The sequence below is a fragment of the Vidua macroura genome, chromosome 5, assembly GCF_024509145.1.
Source record: "Vidua macroura isolate BioBank_ID:100142 chromosome 5, ASM2450914v1, whole genome shotgun sequence".
Classification (NCBI taxonomy): Eukaryota; Metazoa; Chordata; class Aves; order Passeriformes; family Viduidae; genus Vidua; species Vidua macroura.
Window position 1 is genome coordinate 16,784,656 of NC_071575.1, and position 24,830 is coordinate 16,809,485.

At 37.4% G+C, this 24,830-nt stretch overlaps 1 protein-coding gene across 1 annotated transcript in view; it reads right to left on the reverse strand.

Annotated features, from left to right (window-relative positions):
• NUP205 (nucleoporin 205) overlaps positions 1 to 19,966 on the reverse strand; it is a 45,777-nt gene extending 25,811 nt beyond the window's left edge. Inside the window, exons 1-16 of the mRNA XM_053979071.1 lie at positions 19,911 to 19,966; positions 16,710 to 16,852; positions 15,502 to 15,673; positions 14,421 to 14,565; positions 13,410 to 13,569; positions 12,013 to 12,241; positions 11,693 to 11,857; positions 10,783 to 10,958; positions 8,745 to 8,861; positions 7,433 to 7,570; positions 6,223 to 6,373; positions 5,263 to 5,468; positions 3,645 to 3,827; positions 2,950 to 3,000; positions 2,147 to 2,356; positions 1,305 to 1,404 (exon numbers count right to left, since the gene is read on the reverse strand). Of these exons, the coding sequence (XP_053835046.1) occupies positions 1,305 to 1,404; positions 2,147 to 2,356; positions 2,950 to 3,000; positions 3,645 to 3,827; positions 5,263 to 5,468; positions 6,223 to 6,373; positions 7,433 to 7,570; positions 8,745 to 8,861; positions 10,783 to 10,958; positions 11,693 to 11,857; positions 12,013 to 12,241; positions 13,410 to 13,569; positions 14,421 to 14,565; positions 15,502 to 15,673; positions 16,710 to 16,852; positions 19,911 to 19,938 (2,374 nt within the window). The 5' untranslated portion in view covers positions 19,939 to 19,966. The remainder of the gene's footprint in view (positions 1 to 1,304; positions 1,405 to 2,146; positions 2,357 to 2,949; positions 3,001 to 3,644; positions 3,828 to 5,262; positions 5,469 to 6,222; positions 6,374 to 7,432; positions 7,571 to 8,744; positions 8,862 to 10,782; positions 10,959 to 11,692; positions 11,858 to 12,012; positions 12,242 to 13,409; positions 13,570 to 14,420; positions 14,566 to 15,501; positions 15,674 to 16,709; positions 16,853 to 19,910) is intronic.
• Positions 19,967 to 24,830: the final 4,864 nt, after the last annotated feature.

Consider the following 24,830-nt stretch of genomic DNA (forward strand, 5'->3'; position numbering starts at 1 on the left):
ATTTTAAAAGTTTGGGAATAGTTGTAAAGGCAATTACCGTTACTTTCCAGTATCTAATAGCACAATTTCCAATTTAACCCCAAAAAAGATCTTACCAAAAAGAAACGAAAAAGTTTACACTCCCCCACAAACCTGCACAAAGACTCTGAATGAGGGAAAAAGTATTTCTAGAAGTCAAAGAGAATATCCATGATAAATTCCTATGACTGTTGTAATAATGTATGCAAAAACGAAACTACTAGCCTAAAATTCAAAGACCTTCATGATATGAAATAAAAGAAGACTATTGCTTCTAATTTATCTAGGCTCTTCATAAACTGTGGTAGATAAAAGCAGGAAAACAGTAAGAATCACACACAGGTGAGAACAAGGGTACAAAGGTTTCTTTTGGCACCAGCTTTAAAAATGTCCTTCTTCCATTCATTCCATGTGTGCCACTCCACCACACACCAACAGAGAAGACATGCCACACTGAATCTGTTTGAAAAATGCATCTAACACAAAACTAGATTAACCCACTTCTCCAACGTATCATGAAGCCCACAAATAACCATACAAGTTGAAGGATTAGCTGAGGACAGGAACAAACTAACAAATTTTCTGAGCTAGTTATGCTGCCAAGTATTCTTCGTCAAAGTATGAGGCACAGAGGCCTTCCAACTCTGAAGTCCTTCTCACAGCACTGCTGCAACAAAATCCACAAGCATCATGATGGAATTCATTATAAGAAACTTTGTTTCAAGAAAAAAAAAATTAGAGCCCAAATAAGCCCTAGATTTCCTATAATGAGGCAAGCGTAATCTACTTTAGCCTTTTAAAGAACAGCTGCTCAGAATTAAATTACTCCAGTTCACAATTACAGCACTACTGTCTGCTTTCAATACTTCATATATCAATAATATTAATAGTAAAGGTTATCTCAAATACAATGACCCCTTCAAATTAACCCTACAAATAGTGGTGATTTATATATAGACCAAACAAGTCCAGAGGAACAGGCCAAAACCGAGGTGCCGTTCAAGTGTCAAATGTTCCTCTTCAAACAAATCAGAAATTAAAGAGACAGAAGTTATCCTCCTAGCAGAGACAGAGAAGTAGAAAATAGTATACATGAAGACCTGCTGAGTCAGCAATGTAGATCTCAATACTGCATGAAAATTTTTTAACATCTTCCTATTTTAAAGTCTTGGTCTAGCTTTCCACCAGCTTATTTGGAATATTAAACAAAATCCCAATGATGATGGAGACAGCAGAGCAAAACAAGCTACAATTCTCTTTGTCAGTGAACAAATGAACAAGTTAACCTTGTAACTCCACATATTGGTCCACAAAGTCTTCAAGTTGAGGTTCGTAGTCCCGCAATAATTTGTAAAACACTTCCAGAACGACCTCAGCTACTTCCCACTGCAGATGATGAGAAAACAAATCATACACAGATTAAGGCTGACACTGAAGCAACAAGACCAAGATGACAAAGAACACAACACACAGTGCAGTGATGTACTGGATCAGAATCATGGCTAGCATTTCAAAATTAGATAGTCGTGCCAACAACACTAAACTTCACGATGTCAAATCATTTGAAAGCCCAAGCTTTCCTTCTGAAGTGAAAAGGGATCACTGAAACAGATTTATTATCTGCTTTAGGCTATTATACAATATACATATTAGGATATTTTAAGTATAAGCAATAAATAGTTTTTATTAGGTACACAGCTAAGAATAGATCAAGAATAGCCAGCTTCCAGGATACAGTTTAGCATGTGCCTTCATCCAGAAGTGTTTCATCCAGAACCAAAGCCAAATTCCTTGGTTCAGCAAGTCAGAAATATTTTTTTTAGGTAACACTGAGAAAAGGACAAATCTGACTTGTAGATTTGGGCATGTCATGTTCAGAAAGCATTAGCCATGTAGTAGACTTGCAAAATCCTGCACAGCAAATTGAAATTTAGGAATATAAACTTCTGTTTTAAAAGACACTTCATACAGGCTCCTTTGAAGTATATCCTGACCCATGAGTTGACCTGTTTACAGAATCGAAACAGTACCAAGTGCTCTAGGTTACTTTTGCAAAGCTTTCTCAAACAGATATAAGCCACATCAATAACTATATCCTAAGAAAAAAATAATTTCAAACAAAACTTACTTTTTCAGCAGCTCTCCGGTAAGCTCTTGTGCGGAATCGGAGAAACACAGAATCCCTGAGGAACTGGAGATAGGGATCAAAGCCTGGAGGGCGGAGACCTGCTCCCAAGTTAGCTGGGAATGAACTCTCCACTAGTGTGCTGATGAGTCGACAGAAGGCACGAGTTAAAGGATATTCCTCACATCGGGACTCAATCTCATTCAATTCAACCTTCCCAGGAGGACAGCAAAAAGAGGAGGAGACAAATCATAAATTTTGGGGGAGGAAGAAACATGTGAGAAATAATGTAATAGCATCAACTGTGGATTACTTCACAGTGAATCAATTTAGCAGCATTTCTGTCTACAGTACAAGGCAAACAGAGCAAAAGCAGCAAAGCATCAGTACTGTTATTTCAGTTCAGCAACACATATTCATTCCTTTTTGAGCTACTAGAAGATATGCCTCAACATTTACCTACTTTGTTTTTATGTACCACTGTTGTTAAGACACAAAGTGAGCTACACTAAGATGTAACAAAAGTGAGTCCAATTTCGGAAAAACTTAGTAAGAAGTGCTCATGAGGAATTTGAGGGTTTAGATGCTGTTCTGTTGCTAGTATGAAGCTGAACTACACGCAAAAATGGATAAAATTTTCCAGAAATTACAAGCAGGCCTGAAAGTAAATTACAAAGCAGTGAAACAACATCATCTATTAGAAAAGTTTCCAATGGACACATGAAGGACAGGCAGCCTCTGCAAGTGCTTCCCAAATGCATATGCAGATGATCAGAGAGGCTGCCAAAGAACAGAGACTCTCTTACCTCAATACCAATTGCTTGTCTCTGGCCTGGACTTCTCACAGTTTGTAGTATCTTCAAAACAGAAAGAGAAATGAAAACAGACCAACACGTTTCCCACAATCAAAGTGCATCTCCATAATTTTTATCAGGAGTGAAAAAAAAAAATAGTCATCACATTTTAGTTCTAAGAAGAGGTTTTCTAAATCCTTGTAAAGGATAAAAAGACAAGATTTTTCTGCCTGGGAGGCTGGATTATGTTTGACATTTGTATGCTTCCAGCTTTACGTTCTCAAAGATCTGCATCACGTTTTCACATTAATGATTTTTATCTTATATTGAGTAGGGGAAAAGACATTTCCTTCACTATCTCTTACAATAGTATATTTTAAGAAATATCATAAATTAGGAAACAAAGATGGTGAGATGTCATTATTGTCATGGTCTCTTATTAGCAACCAAAAATAAGGCAGCAATTACAGTTCAAACAGGACTATTAGGAAACCTGTATTGATGCAAAATAAACACAGCCAATGACATCTCTGAGGCGATACTGTCATTTTCAAAATCATTTCAAAGCATTAAGTACATGAAAAAATTATACTCAACAATGGCAAAAAGAAAATTTAGGAGGAAATGCAGTACTATTTCAAAGATACTACTGGCAATTTCAACAAACTAGGATTCTACAGTTCTAAGCACTGAAAATCCTGAGATACCTGTGTGTATTCCAGGGATTGCCAGAGTGAAGCAGCTATTTCAGGAGATCTTCCAAAAGCAGTAAGGGTTTCTAATAGCTCTGCTTTCAAAATAGGAGGAATGCTGCACTGTAGAAGTCCCAGGATGACCACTACTGGTGTCCACTGAGGGTGCTCACAAAGAGCCAAGCGAGCATTCTCACTCTACAGAGTCAACAGAAAACAGAACTGCAGATTATTACTTTGAAGGTTTTTCATGTCTTACAATCTCTAATTCACGGTTCAGTACCAAAGACTCTGTTTTGTACTTGAAAGTACACAAAATATCAAAAGAATAGTAGACAATTCCAAAGCCAACCATTTTAGTTAAACAAAAAGCTGAGGATAAATACTTACAAGTACTAAAATTGTGCCTATCCACACAGAAAAATTGTTTGGATAATACAGGCTTCTTATAACAATCTGCTTTTTTTTAGTAGACACGCATTCAAGGAATTAGTCTTTAAGTACTTACGCTCTAGGAGCTTCTTCAAGCATGGGTAGAGGGACTTTTATGAGTATTTCTATTACAAACATTCTATTTACTCCTATCTCTAAATATTTCTACTCCTATCTCTAAATATTTCTACAAACTCACACTTGATTTGGATGTTTTCTAAGAACTTGTATCAAATTGTTTTAGTCTAACAACAGGATCATCACTCACGTAAGCTCACTAGAGACTCTGAGATGAACAACTGGACGGGAACAAGCCTCTAGCCTCATCAAATGGTAATTCCCTTCATCCTTAGAACAAGTTTATCTTCATCCCAGATTATGATTTGATGATGCCAAGAAATACTAGTTTTAAGAGTTCCCTTTTCTCCATGTATATCCAATGCTGGCATTAAAGCTCAAACAGGATGACCCCATTATCATTACCACCAAAGATGATTTTTAAAAAACACATTTAGTTTCACTGGTCTGTCTTGTGTTTGTGTCAGCAAAACCAAGGCCATCTCACTATATCACAAAACTTTTAGGCTGCAAAATCTGGTGGGTGCTTAAGAACAGAATTCTACACTATTCAGAATTACACAGACAAGTCACAATACAAAACTATGCACTGCAATTTTATTCTCCTGGAATTCTCTTCCAGACAATTAATTCAAATCATTTTAAACCCTTGGTTTGGGGACATTTTAAATGATAACCCTGGAGACAAGTTTCACAGCTGATAACATTCCTTGCTAAATTTCTACCACCTCATTTAGAATTCAGCTATTACTTCTGCTTTTTCAAACTCATAAATAAAGGCAAAGAACTTTACTACTCCATAGTGATTTATTGTGAATATACCTCACTTCTGAAAGACCTCTCCATTACCAGCATGAGAGTCAAAAAAGCAAGAAAATCAGCAATACCAACAACCCAGGAAAAGGCATCATCTCTTTCTGCTTCACCTACACCTTCAGTGTTTGGTCATTACAGTTACTCCTGATGCTTCCCATACTTTTGGAGTTCATTAATAAAATGACAATTGCTAGATAAATTTTCCTTACATACTTTTTTTGGTCAAGGAGAACTTCAGAGCTGAATGATGATGATTTGCAAGATAAAAAAAGTATTAACAAAGAAAACCAAATAAAAGGTTACTTACCCAATTGACTATAACAGTGGTCAGCTGTAAAAATGCAATTAATCCATCCTGTTCTTTCTGTGTGATGCCTCGGAGAGGCAGGTGACGGTACTGGACGCTGTCTGCACTCGGCAAGTCTTTCCTTAAGTGCTCATGATAAAGCATCAAAGAGTGGAAGAAATGCTCCCAGGAGACAGGACTGCCACCTGCTCCTTGGATGTTTTCCGCTAGAAAAATGACAAACAGGTGACAAGATTTTCTTTCTACTCTTCCACAGGGTGAAAAGCAGGGTAGCTAGAACTACAAGGAAACCTTTCTTATCTAAAGGAAAAAGTAAAGTTCAAAGGAAAGTTACTGTATCCAGAATTAATCATTAATGTTTGGGGACTTTTGCTTGTTTATGGTTTTTTTGAGACAGAAAGGTGCTAATACAAGGAATTAGTATAAACAAATTTTTTGTTTTATGAATTGGAATCTTTGCAGCATTATTTGTATCTTCAAAGTAGGGTATTTTTTGTAATTTGACCAATGCAAAATGAACGCAAAACACAGGACTGACCAGCATCTCTTACTTTGAGAAAGTGCTATTGTATTACACGTATCAAAAAATTCTAACTGAACAAAGCTCAGGAAAGTTACACTGCATATTTTATAAATAGAGCTAACTTTAAGACATTACTTATTTTTTGTTTTATAATAAGCAACACTGACATTCTGCATTTCTTATGGTGTTAAGACATGGTGTTTTTTTTAAAACAAGCATTATTTCACTAGGTGACTTGCTCGCTACGGTGCTCAGACATCCAACTACCTCATCTGTCACGTTTTTTTTCAGATTACAGTTTCAATTAGACTTCCAATTTCACCTTTGTACTAATGATGAAGTGTTAAAAGTATGAGGCCACGATTCATCTCAAATGAATCTTCGCACTTTTTGAAGGAAAAGGAGTTGAGAAAGAGCTGAAGTGTCACTTCTCTTACCATGACTACTGCCATTGACTTTTAGCAAACTAAAGCAGTAATGAGCACACTGAGGCCCACTAGCCAGTCCCCGCAGCATTTTCAAGTATGGGATGTAAATTGTGGAAGGAAGTAGATCTCCCATTTGCCTAACAAACTTTGACAAGACAACCTAGAACAAATAAAGATCAGTGTTTAAAAAAAAAAAGGGAAAAACTGAGTATTATAGGAAAACATTAAGAAGTAAAAGTCAGAAAACAGACTCTAACATAATGAGAGCAGGGTAGACAAGCTCCTTTGTAGACCGGCCTATTCAGTCAGACATGTTTGAAAGAGGAACTAAACAAAATAACTCATGTGACTGCAGAATATACTAACTCTGCAATTCTGTATTTCTAGTGATAAAATTTACTTCAGCTCCCAAATGTTCCACAGGAGTATTATTAGCACATCTCACAGTGCAAGTTAAGTAAAGAATTCAGTCTGCTTGTCATATACCTGAACAGAGACTCACAAACACAGTGGTTCCTTTCAGGGTCACTTTAGGCTTGCTTGCACCTGGCCCTAATTTAAGTTACCAGTATTCTGGGTGGATCTTGGGATGTGTCTGATTTGTCTTGTGCAAGGTTTTGCCTAGCACTGCACAGTCCTTCAAAAAGGATTGAGGGCTGACAGTGCCCCAGATAGCCAAAGAGTTTTTGGAATGTCTGCTTTATCTGCTTAGATTGTTTTGTCATTCTAATTTTAAGTTCAGTCTCTTCTGGACTATAATTTTAGGACTTTAAATAATTAAATTATTCTTAGGACTTTTTACCCCTAAAATTCTATCAACTGCAGTTAATGAAGTTTTGGTTTTTATATTGTTAAGGAATCTAACTTCTCAGTTACATGAAAAAGGCATGCAGAAGTCATCAGACAAAAAACATAAGAGAACTATCAGAATCCATTTAGCAACTGTAACAAATCAAACCTAAATAACATTTTCACAGAGGTTTGTTAGCACTCTTGCTAAGTTTATTGACAACCATAAATGGCTGGCAGTAGCTCATTTTAGGGCAAGCAACAACAACCATGCCATGCAGAGCAGGACACATGCAAATCAGTCATTGAAAAAAGGTAAGGTCTTCTTAGAGGTTATCTGTAATAAGGATAACAAAAAATTTGTTGCTTGAAGGTTTTTTGTTACTTTAGTTTTAAGTTTCTAGTAATTACTCAAGAAAATCTAGATAACCTGGCGCTGAGGGGGTCGCTGGTGAGCTACTCCAAGGTAGGAGCCCATGATGGTGGATGTCTGCAGGGGCTCCGATGGACACCAGTACTCATGGGCAAGTTCCAGATTAAAGGGGTCTTTCCTATACAACTCAGCGATCTGTCAGAAAAAGGAAGATGCTAGAAAAGTATAAACTCCAGGAAGAAAAAAACAATTACTTCAAACATAAGCACTGCTTCTAGATTAGCTAAACACATCTGAGAGGCAAAGCATCGCAGGGCTGGTGCTTCAGTTCTTAAAACTTTCTGAAAATCACAGCTTCTAAGTAACAGTGACAGTCAGCAAAATTCAAAATGCACATATCAGTGAAAATTTAGTAATTTTCTCTTTAACTGTTATGGATTAAATCATTGCTAAAAAAACAGTGTCAATTCTCCTTAAACAACCATATGCCTACCTTTATATATTAATTTTACAAGTTAGCTGGTATCATAATTAGAAATCTTATCTCCTATCTGAACATACAAATTTCTCAGAGCAAATTTTTATTTCTTCATTTAAGTTTACTATAGCTATCTGAGCTGCTTAAGAAAGCATTTCACTACAAATTTTTCTGCTAATGTCCTATAACCTAAAGGAGTAGTTTTGGAAAAGACTAGTAATACAAGTTTTTAAATGACCAGAAAATATAAAACACCTCAGTTCAGTATGCAAATCTGTTTTTCAACATGGATTTTTCTGAAAGTGCAGTTAAGCAACCCTAACAGCTAATATTTAAACAAATATAAGTATTTTTATTTCCATTTAGTTTATTTTGATTTTCTTTATTTTATTAAAAATGTGACAGAAAACCATTCTTTTAAATGTACACTTATGGTCAAAACTCTACGGAAATAAGGGAATTTGTAATTCCATCAGCCTTGATGGAGTCACCTTACTGAGCCTACTCTACAGCAAATATAAAATAGTCTTCCAAAACTCTCACTACAAATATATCAATGCATGAGAATTATTTAAACATTTCAATTATTTATCAGAGTAACTGTCAACAGTGGAGTAAAACCTCTGAAACCTTCAAGCATAAGAAACAATGCAGTATTTGCTTACTAAAAAATAATAAAAACCATGGCATTAACATCAGAAACCAAGGCAGCAAATTAATTCCTTTATATGAAAAATTATAGAAAAGTGTCTATACTTAAGGAAAAATAAAATACATCCCAAAAGGGAAAGATCCAGCACCATATGGTATCATTCAGATATGAGTTTCAGATGACAAATGAAAGTCACAATCATTATCTGTCACAGTAATTTACAAGAAAATAAGGCTTACTAGAAGCATTAAATGCTCCAGATCTTTCCGAAGGGAAATAGGTGGATCGTTACCCATCTGAATACTCATGTGGATCATGCGAGCATCTTCGTCAGCACGGTTTCTCAGCTGTTTCACCTGCAGGATTTATGAAGTGGAAAAATAAACAGTGGTCTATATTTAGCTAAGAATGAAACAGAACAGAAATAATGGAATTGTCTACATGGCCTATTAAAACTAAGAAAGCAAATGTACTTGCACGAACATGACAAGAAAATTCAATTTTTGATTTTTTCAATCCTCTCTCCCCCCCAAGAGCTTTCACTGAAAGTTGTAGTCAATCCCTACTGCCAAAGCCCCCAGCACATAGCAAAAGCCCTGAACTTAGATCATGGGAGCTTTGTGTAACTGACTGCACCAGATACTTTGGTGGATCCAAAAGGTGGATCCTTTTCCTCTTTTTAATTTAAAAGCTAGACAGCTTACTTTCAAAGAATCCTAGACCATTACTCACAAGGAGTGAAAAGAAACATGTAATGTAAATGCAAACATGAATGCAAAATATTGATTCCTGTATATAGATCTGTGGATTGAACCTTTCTTCACCATTAAAGACTATTTCTACTTGCAGCTACTTTATAACTTGAAAAGGTCTGAACTGATGCAACTTTGGAGTTACTCCATCTCAGCCAGAAGCTTTATCACATGTCAATAAATACCATAGGAAAAACAAGAGAGAAGAACAAGAAGAACAGCAGCATTTTTTTTTTAATGTAGCAATTTAATCAGCATCCTAAACTTCTTTGTGTTGAAAATGCTAATTACTAAACAAAAAACAGCTGACATTTAATTTTAAATTCAAAAAGCTTTTGACATGAGACCCCAACAGAGGCTTACAGAAAGCAAACAGACATGACATTAAAAGTCTTGTTAAATATTAAGGAGACATTGAAGAAGAAGAAACAGAAGTAAGCAACCAATTCAACATACAAAAAATAAAACATGTTGACAGTCAATACTGACTAGTTAATGGTCTAATATATTTCAATATGTAAAACAGAATGAGCAGCAAAATAATGTGCGTCTCATCGGGAAAAAAGTTTAAAAATAATAACAAGAAAAAATTATTAAGAACTAGAAATAACTGTGGAAAGGGTCAAAGCAAACTAGTTAATCGGTATACTAACTGAACAAGAAAAAAACTGTTGATAAGTTAAATAATGAATTATTTGAGGTACTAAAGCAAATTATCAAGTTCTGAACTAATATAATGCAGGCAACCAGAAGATTTACTCAAATCATGACTGGCAAGCAGCATAAATGCTAAAACTATGCAGAAGAATTAATTAAAATGCTGACTTAGAGAGGTCAGCTAACTGACCTAAAATGCTAACTGAACAGAGGTTACACAGATATCCAAAGCAAAACAAAGATCCTGCAAAACAGACATTTCTTTTTACCTAAAATTTGAGATTCAGTAGAAACAGATGAGGACATAACTGCTGATAGGTAGTGGTTGGCTTAAGACAAAAAGTTGCTTTGTAGGGCTATACCTCAATTGCCTACTAACAATCTCCTGTGAAACAGCTAGTACTGGCTTATATCAAACTAGAGTGTAAGTTGATGGTCTGATTTTGTCATATATTGTATTACAAAATCCTGTTTGTAATGAACATCTTTCTTTGTCTTCAGGCAGTAGCTACAACCAACTGAAAATCTGAGCCAAAGCAGGAGAAAAACCAAAAAAAAACCAAACCCAAACTTAAATGGAATGTCAGCATTCATTTAAATTTTAATCATGTAAAACAAACACTACTACCACCATAAAAGCTAGTTTTGCAAATCTCACCACACTGAAGTGGTTTAAAAACCACATTCTACTCCAGTGTGGAAAACAAACCCCAAACATTATGGCTTCTATAAAGCGAACAAGTTTTCTGAAGCGCAGGGCTCAAGCTGAGCATGACGCCTGAATCTCTGTGCTACCTCATCCAAATAATAGAAACATAGAAGAGATGCCCACATTTCTCAGTAAGTGGTATTCACACAAACAACTTACTTTCATTGGCATGAGTGCAAGGAAGTCTGTGACAAGGTTATGGATTTTGCGAATGTAAAATTCTTCCTGGTAGAAATTCTCAGACGCCACAACAGATTCAGTCAGGAACAGGAAAACATAATCAGCAATCGCTAGTTCTGCCATTGCCTCGTCTGCCTCAGTGAATTCTGCTAGAGCTGGGCAACAAAATTCACAAGAGGAGAAAAAGTAAATAACAATCTACTACCAAACAAATATATTTCAGGATACACAGCTGACATGCAAATTCCCACGCTTCCATCAACTCGTTTTTTTCTACTGTACAAGAGAACTAGACTGAAAAAAGAGAAATTAATGGCAAATGATGACCTCAATTTCCTGTTTTAATAAATGCTACAATTATATCCATTTACCCCAAAAAATCTAAGGCAATCAACCAAGAATCACAAACCAACTTTGCAAACATTATAATTAATGTTTAATTATTTTCTTTAGTAGATATTTTGGAGTAGACTCAATTTTGACATAGTAGAAAGCTAGATGGTTTGTGAGGTTCAGAAAGGAAAAAAAAAATTATTAATAGATTCATCATCTCAAGTTACTGAGGTTGAACATCTACAGATGTAAAAAAATCACAAGAATCTGTTCTGGTTTTAAGTAGATTCAAATGATACTAAAGCTGAAAATTAAATCCTTGAATTTTCCACTACGTTAAAATCTCTTTCACTTCAATGAGGCACTACTACTGTCTAGTAAATAATTACTACATCTGTGTACATTTCAGAGCAATTCAATTCACTACAACCAAACTCACATAGAAAAAGTTTTAAGGATTTAAATAACACTTCAGAAAGGTAATAGATCCTTTGACTTACACCACTTGCAGGCTCTCAATACTAATGTGCAGCAACTGAACTTTAGGGTAATTTACCTGTCACATCAGAAAATTGGGATATTCCTCGCAATGTCAGTGCCCAGGCTAATCTAACAGTAGCTTGCAGGCCTGGTAATTTCCAGGGCTGAGACTCCTGAAGCCGAGTGTGGATTGTTGCTATGTACTGTCTTTCTGCTAGCAGAGGGAGCCGGTGCATCAAGTCTTCAACAACAAAAACACAAAACCAATACTCAGTAAACAAATGTGAGAAAACACATGCAAAATCCTGCCAATTTGTTACTGATCAATAACAAAACTGCTTAAACAACATTTATCCATCTGTGCAATGTAAGCTCTGGGAATGGTGCCAGCATTACCTTCACGATCCTCTGCCCCTTGTTCCAGAAAGCTGACATCAAAGCAATAAAGGAGAGCCATGAGAAGAGACAAGTTCACACCATCCAAAGAACCATCGGCTTCCACTGTTACCTTCTCCAGGTAACTTATGAGGATTAGAGTGTCATCCTTACTCAGGGGTGACTGACAGGTCCAGACAAAGAGACTTTCAGCCAAGGACTGTCGGCATTCTTTAATGAGATCAGAAACCTTTACAAGACAAACAACAAAAAAAAACAACTCAGTGAATATACCTATTCTGGGAACAGGTTCAATTTGTCCTTTTCAGTCAATCATGGTGACTGGCTTAAACTAAAAATCACTCTAAAGACAGCATCTACAGAAAATGTTTGGTTTATTTGCTAAACTAAAAAAAGGACACTTCTGCTTGTTAATTGCATTTATATTCCTATATATTTCATGAGAGATGTGAGTAGATACCTGGGATTATGACTACACACAAACCAGCATCCCTGCCGAGGTCAAGAGATATCATTCTACACAGAATTTACATAGCTATAAATGTAGCACACAGAAGGCACATTCCCTGTCTCTAATTACACAACTGCACTGGCAGTTACCCTAGATAGAGTCAGCCTTCCCTTTGCCCCAAAAAATTAATCTTAAAGTGAAATTAAGGTAAATTAAGGTAATTTAAGATAAATGAGAAAGATACTCTTTCCACAGTTTCTAGATTCATAGCAGAAGTGTAAGGCTAGTTCTTTATCCAGTGGAAAGTAAATTGATTTATTATCACACAGAATGATTTTTAGGCAGATCACCCATTAGAAAGGAGATAAAAAATTAAAACAATAATGTTTAAAATCTTCCTGCTAGCAAAATTATGCTGCAGTTAGTCACAGTGTCAATTAAGTCCAAGAACTATAAAGATGACAATGTATTTTTAAGCAATTTTCACTTGACTATTAGAAATGCTTTCATTCATATTAACACAATTGGGTTATTAAGAGAATTATTCACCTGACTCAACTTGGTTTCAATCAGTTTTAATAATTTGTGAGTTAGTTCACTTTTCTTATGTCAATAGTGCAGATAATGGTAGTGCTGATAATTTAAAATACAGACTTCAGAATTAAGGAAAGAAGAAATTTACACACAGTGTAAATATTAGGCTTAGATTTTTACTGTTACAATTCTTCACTAAAAATAAGACGTGCCCTAGCATCTGGGAGCAACAACAAAATAGAAATGCAGGAAGCAATGTGAATCCCACACTGATATTGCACAAGCTGTGAGGCAATACCTGTAATCTCAGACAATAGTAGACTTTGTGCAAAAGTAAAGGACTCCTTGCAGTCTAACTCTATCCTAATGTGTTCAGCAGCACAGAAGAATATCCACACTCAGGGAATTTTACCTCTTTGCGGTGTTTCTCACTGCCCAATCCTCGCTCTCTCTGGAGTTTATCAAATTCATTGTTCAAATCAATGTGAGACACAAGTGTAAGGATCTTCTGAGTCAAACCCTGCTCCATTAGGTCATCTGTAAAGCGTGTTGTCATGGAAATTAACTCTTGACTATATGGGAAAGAATATAAATTTAACAATTAATCATAGTTTTCCAGTCACAAACATGTCTAAAATAATGAATCCCATAAAATGTATTTGATGACAAAAAAACATACAAATAAATTATATACAGAGAGCAACTAAATGTGCATCACTAATCAGTAGGCAGTGCCCTCTCAAAACATTATGCTGAATGGATACAGGGTCTTTAGCTAGTTGTAGGTTCAAGAACGTGGAATGTGAGAGTACAACAGGGATCAGCTAGTTAAGATTTCTATTAAAAGGAAAAAGTATTATATACAAGATGCACATAACTCACAGGCTTTGTTACTAGTAAATGCAATTGTCCAGATACTGCACTCACAATTTATATTTACAGAAGAAGACATTTTTTTCATCTTTCTTTAGCCAACTTGGAAACAAACAGTGTGCACTGCTTTCTTTGTCAAGGCAAAAAATACTAGCATATAACGTTCACCAGTAGACAGTACATCCCTTTTAAGTAAAGGCAGGATCACAATTCCCTTTTACAATGCACAGAAATTCAGAACACAGCAGTGCTCTCAAATACTGAGCAATCACCACTAGTTAGAGCACCAATAACTGGGAGAGTGTCTGAAGTAAAATACTGCCAGAAGGTGAAGTAGCATGAAAGAATTGAAAGTAAAATAGATACCCCTATAATCCAACAAAAATACGTGCAAAAAAATGATTATGCTTAAGAAACAAACAGGAAAGCAGCTGCATCAGGTTACGAAAAAAAAAGCAAATTCAAGACTATACATATTCCCTTTAGTCTAATCAGTTCTAAAAGCACTCAAAACAAAGAATTGTGATCAGCTCATCACCCTGATACAGACCTGAGTTCCAATGTCCACGTCTTGCCTTGGCGTGACTGGATGAGGGTTCGCAGTGAATTGGCAATGCATCTTTTTCCATCCCAGTACAACAGAACTGCCACTAGACCTCTTGTAAGGCCAGGAAAGTGAGGCTGCTGGTGTTCTCCTGGTGAATGAAAATGCACAGAAATAGCCAGAGAAAGCTGAACATAAATGCCTTGATAACAGCTCTCTTTGTATTTCTAATTGAAATACAAATATCGTATTCAAAGTTCCTGTGGTTATTCACTATCACTTTGATTTGTTCCAGACACTCAAAAAAATCCCAGATATTGTGGGTGCTACTGGTAAAATTAATATTCAACTATTAAAACATACAAAAAGAATTTTTTTAAGTGCTAGTCCATATACATCCTAGAACAAATGGTATTTGCCACTGATATGTATCCATCTTAATAATCAATTCAAGATGATTATCACAGAAATATCTTTTATTCAAAATTAAATTTTCTATCTGAAAGTACATTGAAAATTCAAGTTCAAAATAGAAAGTGAGCCTGACTTGAAGATGGCTTTCCAAAGGTGACAAACTTGCAATCTACTTCTTTAACAAATTTTTCAAGCTAATGAACAGTAGCTAGTAATAACAACTAACAATTTTAACTTAACGATTCTAAAATCAATCTTCTACACAAAGAATATGTCACTCTCCAGAACACTTCTCTTACTTATCAGTTATTAGATTATAGAATCACACAGCAATATATAACAAATACATAATTTGAAGAATCAGTATCTACTACACTGCTTTATGGAAAAATTCTCAATCATGTTTTAATTATGTTTAAATTCAATGATACAGAAAGTAAATCATAAAACCTCCTCAGAATATACACCCCTTTGCAATAGCTGAGCATACAAACATTAGGGTTCAGAACACTGCTACCATATGACATTACAGTGAGAATTTCTTTTTAAGAACATTCTGTGTTAGGAAGCTAAGGCCTTCACTGTATCATGCCTTCACCTTAAATGTACACTTAAATAAGAAGGGCCTATTTAAGCAATATTTCTCCAGATCTTAAATATTTTCCCTTCTCACCAGCAAGAAGGAGCTCAACAGCTGCCAACTCTCCAATATCAAAGAGGTCACTGAGGATAAAGGCTTCTCTGATGAGCTGCTCTGGCAAAAGCCTAGTTCCCTGCTGACCCTGGATAGCAACACCTTCTGTGCTTGCTTTCTGAATTTTCTCATGCTGCTGAACATTTTTTGGCTGCAAGAGAAACAAGCATCGCAAGTTATTCAAAATGGCAAGATCACATACTGAATAAAGCTTTACACATTAATCCTTCCTCACAAACATAATTCTGTCAGGTTAAGTTGTTATCATAAAAACAAAGGCAGTGCTTTTAAACAGACATAGTAAAGGCACCCTAAAAATGCTTCATGTTTGGACAGCAGTGGTCTCTTTGTAAGAACATAAAAAAATAATCTTATACAATCAGTGCTGACTTTTAGTTTACTCAAAATACTAGTTTAAAAGTAAACTTTGATACAATTCTCAGCAGGAATTGGTATCAACTCAGTGAAAGACATCTGGGTTATCAATCAGAACTGTTGTGTTACTCCCATCTATTTTCTACATCATTCTTTTTCCATTAAACTGAGATGATAAGATATACTGATGAAACTCTGCAGCTGATTGTTAAATTTTCCGACCTTTCAATTTTGAAAAACCATCTACTATTGGAGAAATTACACCACTGAAAGAACATATATTTCTAGTTACTACCTTATGACCCACCAGCCAAGAAACAGGGAGTTTTTTCACATTATCTGGCATTCTGAACAAGACACATTCTGTATTTTTTAAATTCGTGTGTTCACATGTTTTGCATGTTTGTTAATCTGACTGAAACATGAGCAAAACCAAAAGACAAAATAGCTTTGTGCTTTATTTCAGACACCCAAGAGTAACAAAAAAAATTAATACATGACTGATGGATCACCAGATAATATTACTATTCCTTTCCAAATAGCACTCAAATAATGAGAGAAAAAAAATCATCATAGATAAAATTATCCTGTAGAAGATACAATATAATATGTATGCATTATTTTTTCCCACTTAATACTATTTGTATTCTTACAGCAGAACAAGACTGGTATAACACATCTGTGTTATGTACTGTAAAAATGTCACATGAAAAGAATGGATAAGGTCTAAAATGGCATGAAAGACAACAATATAAGACAGAGTAAATCATCAGCTCTCCAGCTCATTCCAGAAGAGAGCATTAGTCCAGTACCGGATTTCTGAAGAGAGAAATGAAGTCAGATTTATGCTTCTTTAAAACTTGATCGAGACGATGAACAGCTTCAGGTTGTCTTTTCCAAATGGCATTCATTACAGTCTGCCATATGTCCTTATATGGACCCCACAAGCTTGCAGCTAAAAGAAGAGATAAAACAATGTATTTGAAATACAGAAAGGAAGAAAACAAATTATTTCTATAATTTTTTCAATAAGTAGACTCTTTTTTAGTTTACTGTTACTCTTGGCATGTCAGTATACTCTTACACCCATCAAGAAAAGTCCATTTTCCTTTCCTAAGGCACAAAAAAAAAACAAAACAAACAAAAAAAAATAAAATAAACCACAAAACAAAACAAAATAAAACAAAACAATGGTCTGATCTAAAACTTAATTGCATTTAGGGAAGTAAAGAACCAAAAAAGATTATGTACACGCCTAAATTCTGGTGCTGAAAGTCATCTTACAAGAATACTTACAATAGAGGTATTAGGTTGGAAAAGGCCTTTAAGGTCATTGAGTTTAAACATTAATCTGACACTGCCAAATCCACCACTAAACCATGTCCCCAAGTGCCACATCTACATGTCTTCTAAATCCCTCCAGGACTGTGACTTTACCACTTCTACAGAATACTCCAGAAAAGGACTACCTTCACTATTAGCCAAACAACCCCTCAAATCAAAATATACAATACTCTTGCATTACAGCAGATATCTAAAGAAAAATGGTCTCAATCATTTCCAAAGATTATTACTTGAGTGAGCAAGTTGGGAAAATCAAAAACCAGTTTAAGCAAAAGCAAGCTATTTAAATGACCCTCATTGCTCCTACATTGTCAGAGATGAACCAGTGCATACTGAGCTAGTCATCTGGAAGGGGTGCAAAATCCTGCCTCGCTAATCAGAGAAAAACATTCTCTGTTAAGAGAGCACAAACTCCTTTGATTACTCAAACTAAAATTGATATCCCTCCCAACAATCAAAATGCCAACCTCCTAAGCTTCAAAGTACTTCTAGAATGTCAGATCAAAGACTGCCATACTTAAACGGTGAAGCCATTCATGCTGAGTAGCTACACGTGAATTTACAAATGACTGAGAGAACACATTTAGCAGTGACAGTATGGCTGTGTCGGGCCAACCTATAAAAAAGGGACAAATTTGCCTTTTCTTAGCTTCAGTGTTTTAACTTGTACCGTGTTACCCCTGCCTAGAAATAGCTACTATTGGATGCATAATTTCATACTCAGCTGTAACTGGCTGTCCCACACAGCCAGTGTAGGTTCAGAGTTCAGATTTACTTCCACTTGAAATTGTCTTTTCACTCTTACTACATTACCAAGTGTAATAAACACCAGCAGCAAACCGCAGTGCCTGCCAAAAGCTGTTCAACTACTTCCCTGGCCCATTTGCTTGGTCTTGTCCCTACCACATAATTGCTTTGCACCAGCCCAAACACACGTACTGTAGAGACTTAGAACAAATTAAGGATCTAACTTCTCTAATCAAAATCTAATCCAAAGAGGAGTTTATTTTCAGCAGGATCACATCTACAACCCACTTTGCTCTGCAATGGCACAAAGATGGATTATTGCAGAGAAAGGAGTAGGCACCTGGAATAGGAAGAGGTGGGACTTCAGCAACCATGCTGACTTTTTCCCACTTAAGCTGTTCTATTATTACGACTTTTAGAAAGGCTGACCGTCCCATCGGGGGCAGCAAGAGAAGATAGGCTGAGTTGCTTCTCTTGGCAACAGTAGCAGTTGATGCTTATATGCCTGAACACTTTGCCAAGTGACAGACTCAACCATGACATGTCTGTTCCCACAAACAATATACTATAACCTAAGGCAAAATCTCTACTAGTTTTAGTGCCACATCTCCTTTTAATTTTTCTCGTATTTCCTGGAAAAAACTCCTTCTTCCCCTAGTGCTTTTTAATTATAAGGCTATAGACTCTCTTGCTGTGCAACTCATAAAATAGTCTCATTTGAACTACTTTAATTTTCACTTCACTTCACATAGTTTTTCATGAAGAGTCTTTGCTTTATTACTGCTTTTCTGTAAGGCTACAGGGATGCAATCTATTCAGTGAGATTTTAAAATCTCTGTAAAATTTGTTCCTTGCTTGCCACAGGAACTGATGTTTTAATTCTATTAGCTAGAATTAGTAATAACTATTACCTGTCACTATTGGCATACAAAACCTTATTTACAGACCTTTTGGCATATATTGCAGTGAAAACTGTTTTTTACAGGGTCCCCATTCTCCTTCTGTTAACCTAGTGGAGCTCACTCAACAAGAGTAAATGCAACATCTTGCACCGAACACAGAATCACTACACAGGCTGGGGACCAAGGGAACTTCTGGAGAGCAGCTTTACCCAAGTGTCAAATACCCAAATGTCCTGGCAGACAGGAAGCTGAACACCAGTCAGCAGCACAGGCTCACAGCAAAGGCTGCCTAGAGGCTCCAAGCTGTGTTAACAGCTGTAGCCAGCAGATGCAAGTGATTATTTAGGCATCTCAGAGTCCTTCACTCCCATACTGTGTCAAATTTTGGGCTCCTCAGAGCTAGACACTGAAATAGCGAGCCAGAGAATAGGATGAATGAGAGGCTGAAATAAGTGACCTGGTTCAGTCTTACAAAAAGAAGGCTAAAGAGGAATAGGGGCTTTGTTTTCTCTAACTACTCAATGGCACTATACGTAGAAAGCAGGGCAAAATTCTGGATATACTCCTCTTTTGCCTCTTACACCACAAAGCATTAGGAGATGAGTGTAATACCGAAGGGATGCGCAACCACGTGCACACCGAGTTACCACAGTCCCCTCTAAACAAGGAGGCCTTGGCTTCCTGACGCGACTTCCCGCCAGGACCAGCCAGGCATGGCGGCAGCTCTGACCGCGGGGCTCCATTGCCGGGCAGCTCTGCGCGGCCCGAGCCCGGGTACCGCCACACGGGAGGCCGCTCTTCCAGCGCCTGCCCGCACACCGCACAGGGCGCCCCGCAGCCTTTCCCCGCTGTCCGCCCGGGCCTCGCCTCGCCGCTTCGCCACGCCCGGCCTGCCCAGGGCGGCCGCCCCGGTTCCGCGGGCTCGGAGAAGAGGCGCAGCGCTGCCGGCGGCCAGGAAGCGGGATGGCCGCGGGGAGAGGCGGAGGAGAAGCCGCAGCTCTACGCTCAGATTGTTCTTACCCGAATTTACCGCCAGCGGAGCCGCCATCTTCGGGAGAGGGAGGCGCGTCGCGGCGCCGGCGCCCGAGGAAGGCCCGGCTGACCCCGGCGCGCCGGGCCGGGCTCGCCTCGGCCCCGGGCTCGCCTCGGCCCCGGGACAGCGCAGCTGGGCACGACCACACTGCGGCCGCTCCTGCGCCGGGGCTCCGGCTGGGGCAGCGGCTCCGGCGGCGGCGGGGCAGCCCCGCGCCCGGGCTGATGGGAGCTGTAGTTAATGCGGGTTAATGGATCGTCGCGTCAGCCGGCTTCGCGTTCCCTCGAGGCGGCTGCGGGAAAGGGAGAGCGCTGGGCTTCTGCACTCCTGCCTTCGGTCCTCATGTAAATAACACAGCGATTCTGTGCCATTCAGTTTTTCTTTCCCTTTTCATGCCACGCTCAAGTGAGTCTTTCCTTCCAATGCCTGCCCTATAAGCCGTTTTCACTGAATATGCTGAATACCTGAATTCAGATACTGCACTAGGGGATACATTTGTTAGAATATTTTAATGTATTTTTTAACTGGAAAAAAAAAAAAATCACCAGGATGATTCCAGCTTGTCTGGTTTCTGATTGAAGTCTTTAAAAAAATAGACACAATAAATAACTTTTGAATGTGAACTCGGGTTTACAATCTTGTATAGGGGAGGGAAAAACAAAAAACTGCCAGCTCTGATAGGAATTATTCTGTGAAAAAAGCTGCACTTAAAGTATGTGCAAGAAAGAAAAAAGTGCAAGAAAGGAAAAAAAAAAGTACCAAGCACGAAGAAAGGAAAATAAAAAGCATGTTTATACACTTATTTATCTGGAGCTGAGGAACAAATATCAGTATCTTAGAAGTACTCTGTGTCTGAAGTGAATTTACCATTCTCTGTCTCAGTAGTAATCAACATTCTTACAGAAATTCCCTCCTGTCTTACCTTTAGGATAAAAAATTTCACCAAAAGTACTCAATTTTAGTTCCAATAGTTTCCCCTCTTGAACTTTATTAAACCAGTATTTCATGTTTGCAAAACTATGTCCAATGAACTAGACCCATGAGAAACTGGCAAAATAACTATCTTTGCTTCTGTAGATCTCCCCTATAATGGGATGGCAGAAGGGGTAATAGAGAGAGAGAAGTGCTCCTGGGGTGAGAGTGAATTGGCAAGGCAGCTGTAAGAAAAAGGAGACAGAAAACAGAGAAACTGTTTCACTTAGTCAGAAGAGGAGAGAATAATGAACATTTTAGAAAAGAGGGGAATTCTCAAGAGTTCAATAGATGAAAGTATTTTCAATAATTTGTTGATTTAGTCAAAGGTCCCATATTTCTTTGAGATTTACTTTATCCTGGTCTTAGCCATGAACAGAATAAACCTATAATGATGAGAATGACAGTGAATTGTTCATTTCATTCTAGGAAAAGAATGCCAGGCAAGGGGTAAAAGTAGAAAATAAGTGAAGTTATTCCCCAAGCAGCTGAACTAAAGCAGCCGTGGTAGCTGGGTGGGGCATTCCTGTATCCTCTCCTGTGAAGCCGCAGTTCTGCTCCTCTGCTGCCCATGTGCCACCCCAAGACCAATGAATATGAAAGGCAGGTATCAGATAAACTTGGAGATACATGGGCTGATCACCTGGCCACAGCAAATGCAATGGATAGCTTGAGGTTTTGCTTCAGTCTTTCCTTCCACAGTGATTCTAATTTTGATAATTTTCCTTTATACATTCCCTGATTTTCACTAAGTTTATAAGCCCTCTAGCTTTTGATCAGATTAGGTTGGAATTGACTCAGAAATTGCAACAGGTTCAAAAGTTACTGAAAAAGTTTGGCTTACAGTGTGATTTCCTAAGGTGTGTTTTGTTAAGAAATATGAAATTTTAAGAAGAGAGAGAAATAAAGAATTGAATTAAAAAAAAAAAAAACAAACAAAAAAAAACAAACAAAAAAACAACCAAACCTTTCCCAGGCATTAAGAGCTGTCATATTTCTTTTGGCATTCAGATACAGTCAGATTGCACCCACTTTTTTTTAAACTCTGTTGAAGGAAAAAATCCTTTCTAACCACTGCAGATTTAGTATTTTAAATTTCCAGATAATTCTTTCCTCTCCTTGCCAATTGACCTAGGGTCACATAGCAACAAAAAAAAAAAAAAAAAAAAAAAAAAAAAAAAAAGCCTGAAATAGTGGATGGCAAGGGGTAGGTCATTGGGCAGCTGAACTGCAGAAGAAAAAATACCACATTTGGCTCCAGCTGCACAGCATTTCTTATATTCTTTCTCTGTCAGCAATGTGATATTTTAATGCAAAATAGTTGTGACAGTTCGGCTCCTAGTATGGATGAAGTAAGAGAGGCATCTAGATACACCATACCATACATTCTGCACATATTTTTATTGGCATAACTGCATCCATCCATCCATGCTTTAATGAATAGGGAAGTCCATGAATAGTAATTCTTGCTTATTCTTGCTTTATCTGCTGTCCTTTAATTTAGGTTCCCATTGTTTACCCAGGATCACTGGCTGGTTTGGTAGTCTATTTTTCACAAGTCACTATAGGGAAAGAATACCTCATTCCTCTCTCTAACAATAGCTCTCAGCAAGTTCTGCAACACAGATGGGTTCAAGACAGGGCACGATGTCTTTCATCCTTAATTACTAGACAGAAATTTTTGAAGTATCAAAGGTAGGCTGACACTAAATACCTGGGATGGATATTACTTCCCCTGGATTCCAGGGAAAGGAGGTTCCAAACTGCCTGTAGGGTAGCGGATTCTGTTTGTATGGTGAGAGATCTACACTAATTTCTATCGGTGGAAATAACTCTTAATAATAATTAAAATGAGCTGCACAGTGGGAATCTACTCTTTGTAACTTGTAGGTGGTTTGTGATATGCTACAGGTGTAACATTCTTAATTTTGATAGTACTTTATTTAGTGGTTCATAGTCAAATCATACATCAAGATACAAAGATAACGATGATGATATAATTTACTGTCTTTACATGTTATTATTACCAGGAAGAATAATTATTAGCCAAAAAAAAAGAGTATTGTTCAAATGCCTAAGAGGCCCTACTTAATTTCCTACCTTTAATCTTCAGTGTCATTATGATCACATCTTTCACATCTCTATCACATGATGGAGAAAAATGAAAAAAGGCTTTTCAGCATTGCAGCTAAAACTGAAAAAGTTGCCTTGTAGAAGTGCATCTACATAAATAGACCAGTCCTTGCATTGTGAAATATGCCTCTTTCCCAAAAAGCCAGAAACATTTCTGGCTACTGATTAGACCATATGACTTCCTGGAGCTCTTGCTTTGACTGATACTAACTCTGTGCATATCAGCTTACTGTTCTGTAAAAATGGGTATAGCATCTCACAGCAGGCCTGGAATGTTGATTGAATGGCTCTTCAGCCTGGCCCCATCATCTGAACATGGGAAAAATAATGTATTTTTGTTTAATGTTTGTTGGCAGAGTAAAAAACCCTGAATAGTCTTATATGCTGGCTAAATTTCCTAGAAACTTCTTAGCTGGCTATAATCCTGTTTTTGCTGCAAAAAGCATGCTTTATACATGGAGATAGTTAGCTTGGCATCAAATCTTAGAAAAAGGTCTGAGACCTTTCCCTGCAGCATTTCTCAACAAAACAATTTTGTAATTTCTCTGTCTTCCAAGCCTAGATATTTCTAGTGTCACCATGGTATCTAAGCTCATCAAAGAAACTGTGTGAGGTTGTCGCTAGCTCATGTACATGGTTTATCTAATCAAAAGCAACAATGAGCTAAAAGTTCTCAAAGTTATATGAACACCTTCCTTGGGGTCAGGGAGCAGGGGGAAACAAACAACAGCAAGTGCTGCCCTTCCTGTGCAGGTGAGGACAATTAGTGACTATAGGCATCTGACCAGAAATTAATGCCTTGATAAGCAATATCCTGCAGGTCTGTATGATCCTTGTTCAGGCTTCAGAGGTAAAGTCAAAATAGCGTTCTTGGCTCTGTGATGTATTGTGAGTTATTTTTTCCCTAATTCCTGCTTTGGGGCCCTTAAAGCTATCTGTTTTGTTTCTCTTTCTTCTCTATTCTGGAATGACAAATAATCTTTCTTTTTCTGTAATAATTTGTCCATTCAGCTACTGAGGGCAATGAGGCAGTTATTAGCCCAGAAGGTGATCTGATTAGTGTAACGATGTAGCTGCTAGTAATTGACAACAAGAGGTGCAGAAACCTACAACCAAGGAAATGCTGGAAAAACAAAGCATAAGCAAAGTGAAGATATTTGATATAGTAAATAGAAGTCTTGGCACATCAACTGCCTTATTGATATTCATTCTGTTCTGGGATTTACGTATCAGATTTAAGGATGGCTGATGTTTTTGCAAGTTGCCAATTTTGTAAATTGAGGCTTTATCCAGTAATTCACTCTGAGCACTTTCTAAAGCACGTTGTATATATTCTGCAGCTCACTTATATACTTCTTTCATTCTTTTGGGTTCCCATCCAAGAATGGGTGGGTTGGAATAAGTCCAAAGCTACGAGAGTATAATGAGTTCACTTGGGCAACACTGAAGATGTCTAAAATTGCACAAAAATCTCTCTGCTATTAAAGAAAAGCAGAGGGTTTCTGTAACTAGATATAATGCAAGAAATGGGAGAGGGAGTCAATTTAAGCTAAATTGAAATAAATCATTACTTTATACTTACAAACTGAGTGAAATTGATACAGGAACCAATAAGCCTCAGGAAAAGAGTATCTTGCAATGCCATCTCTACTGTAATGTAAAATTGCTTCAGAGATTATGCTACCATTTTGTTAATTATCCTCCCAGCACTGTCCACTTCTTTGGGGCTCTCTGGGCAGAAGACAAGAAGCATCCTGTACACAAAATACAGTTTGTGCACTTCTAACAATTTGTTACTGAAA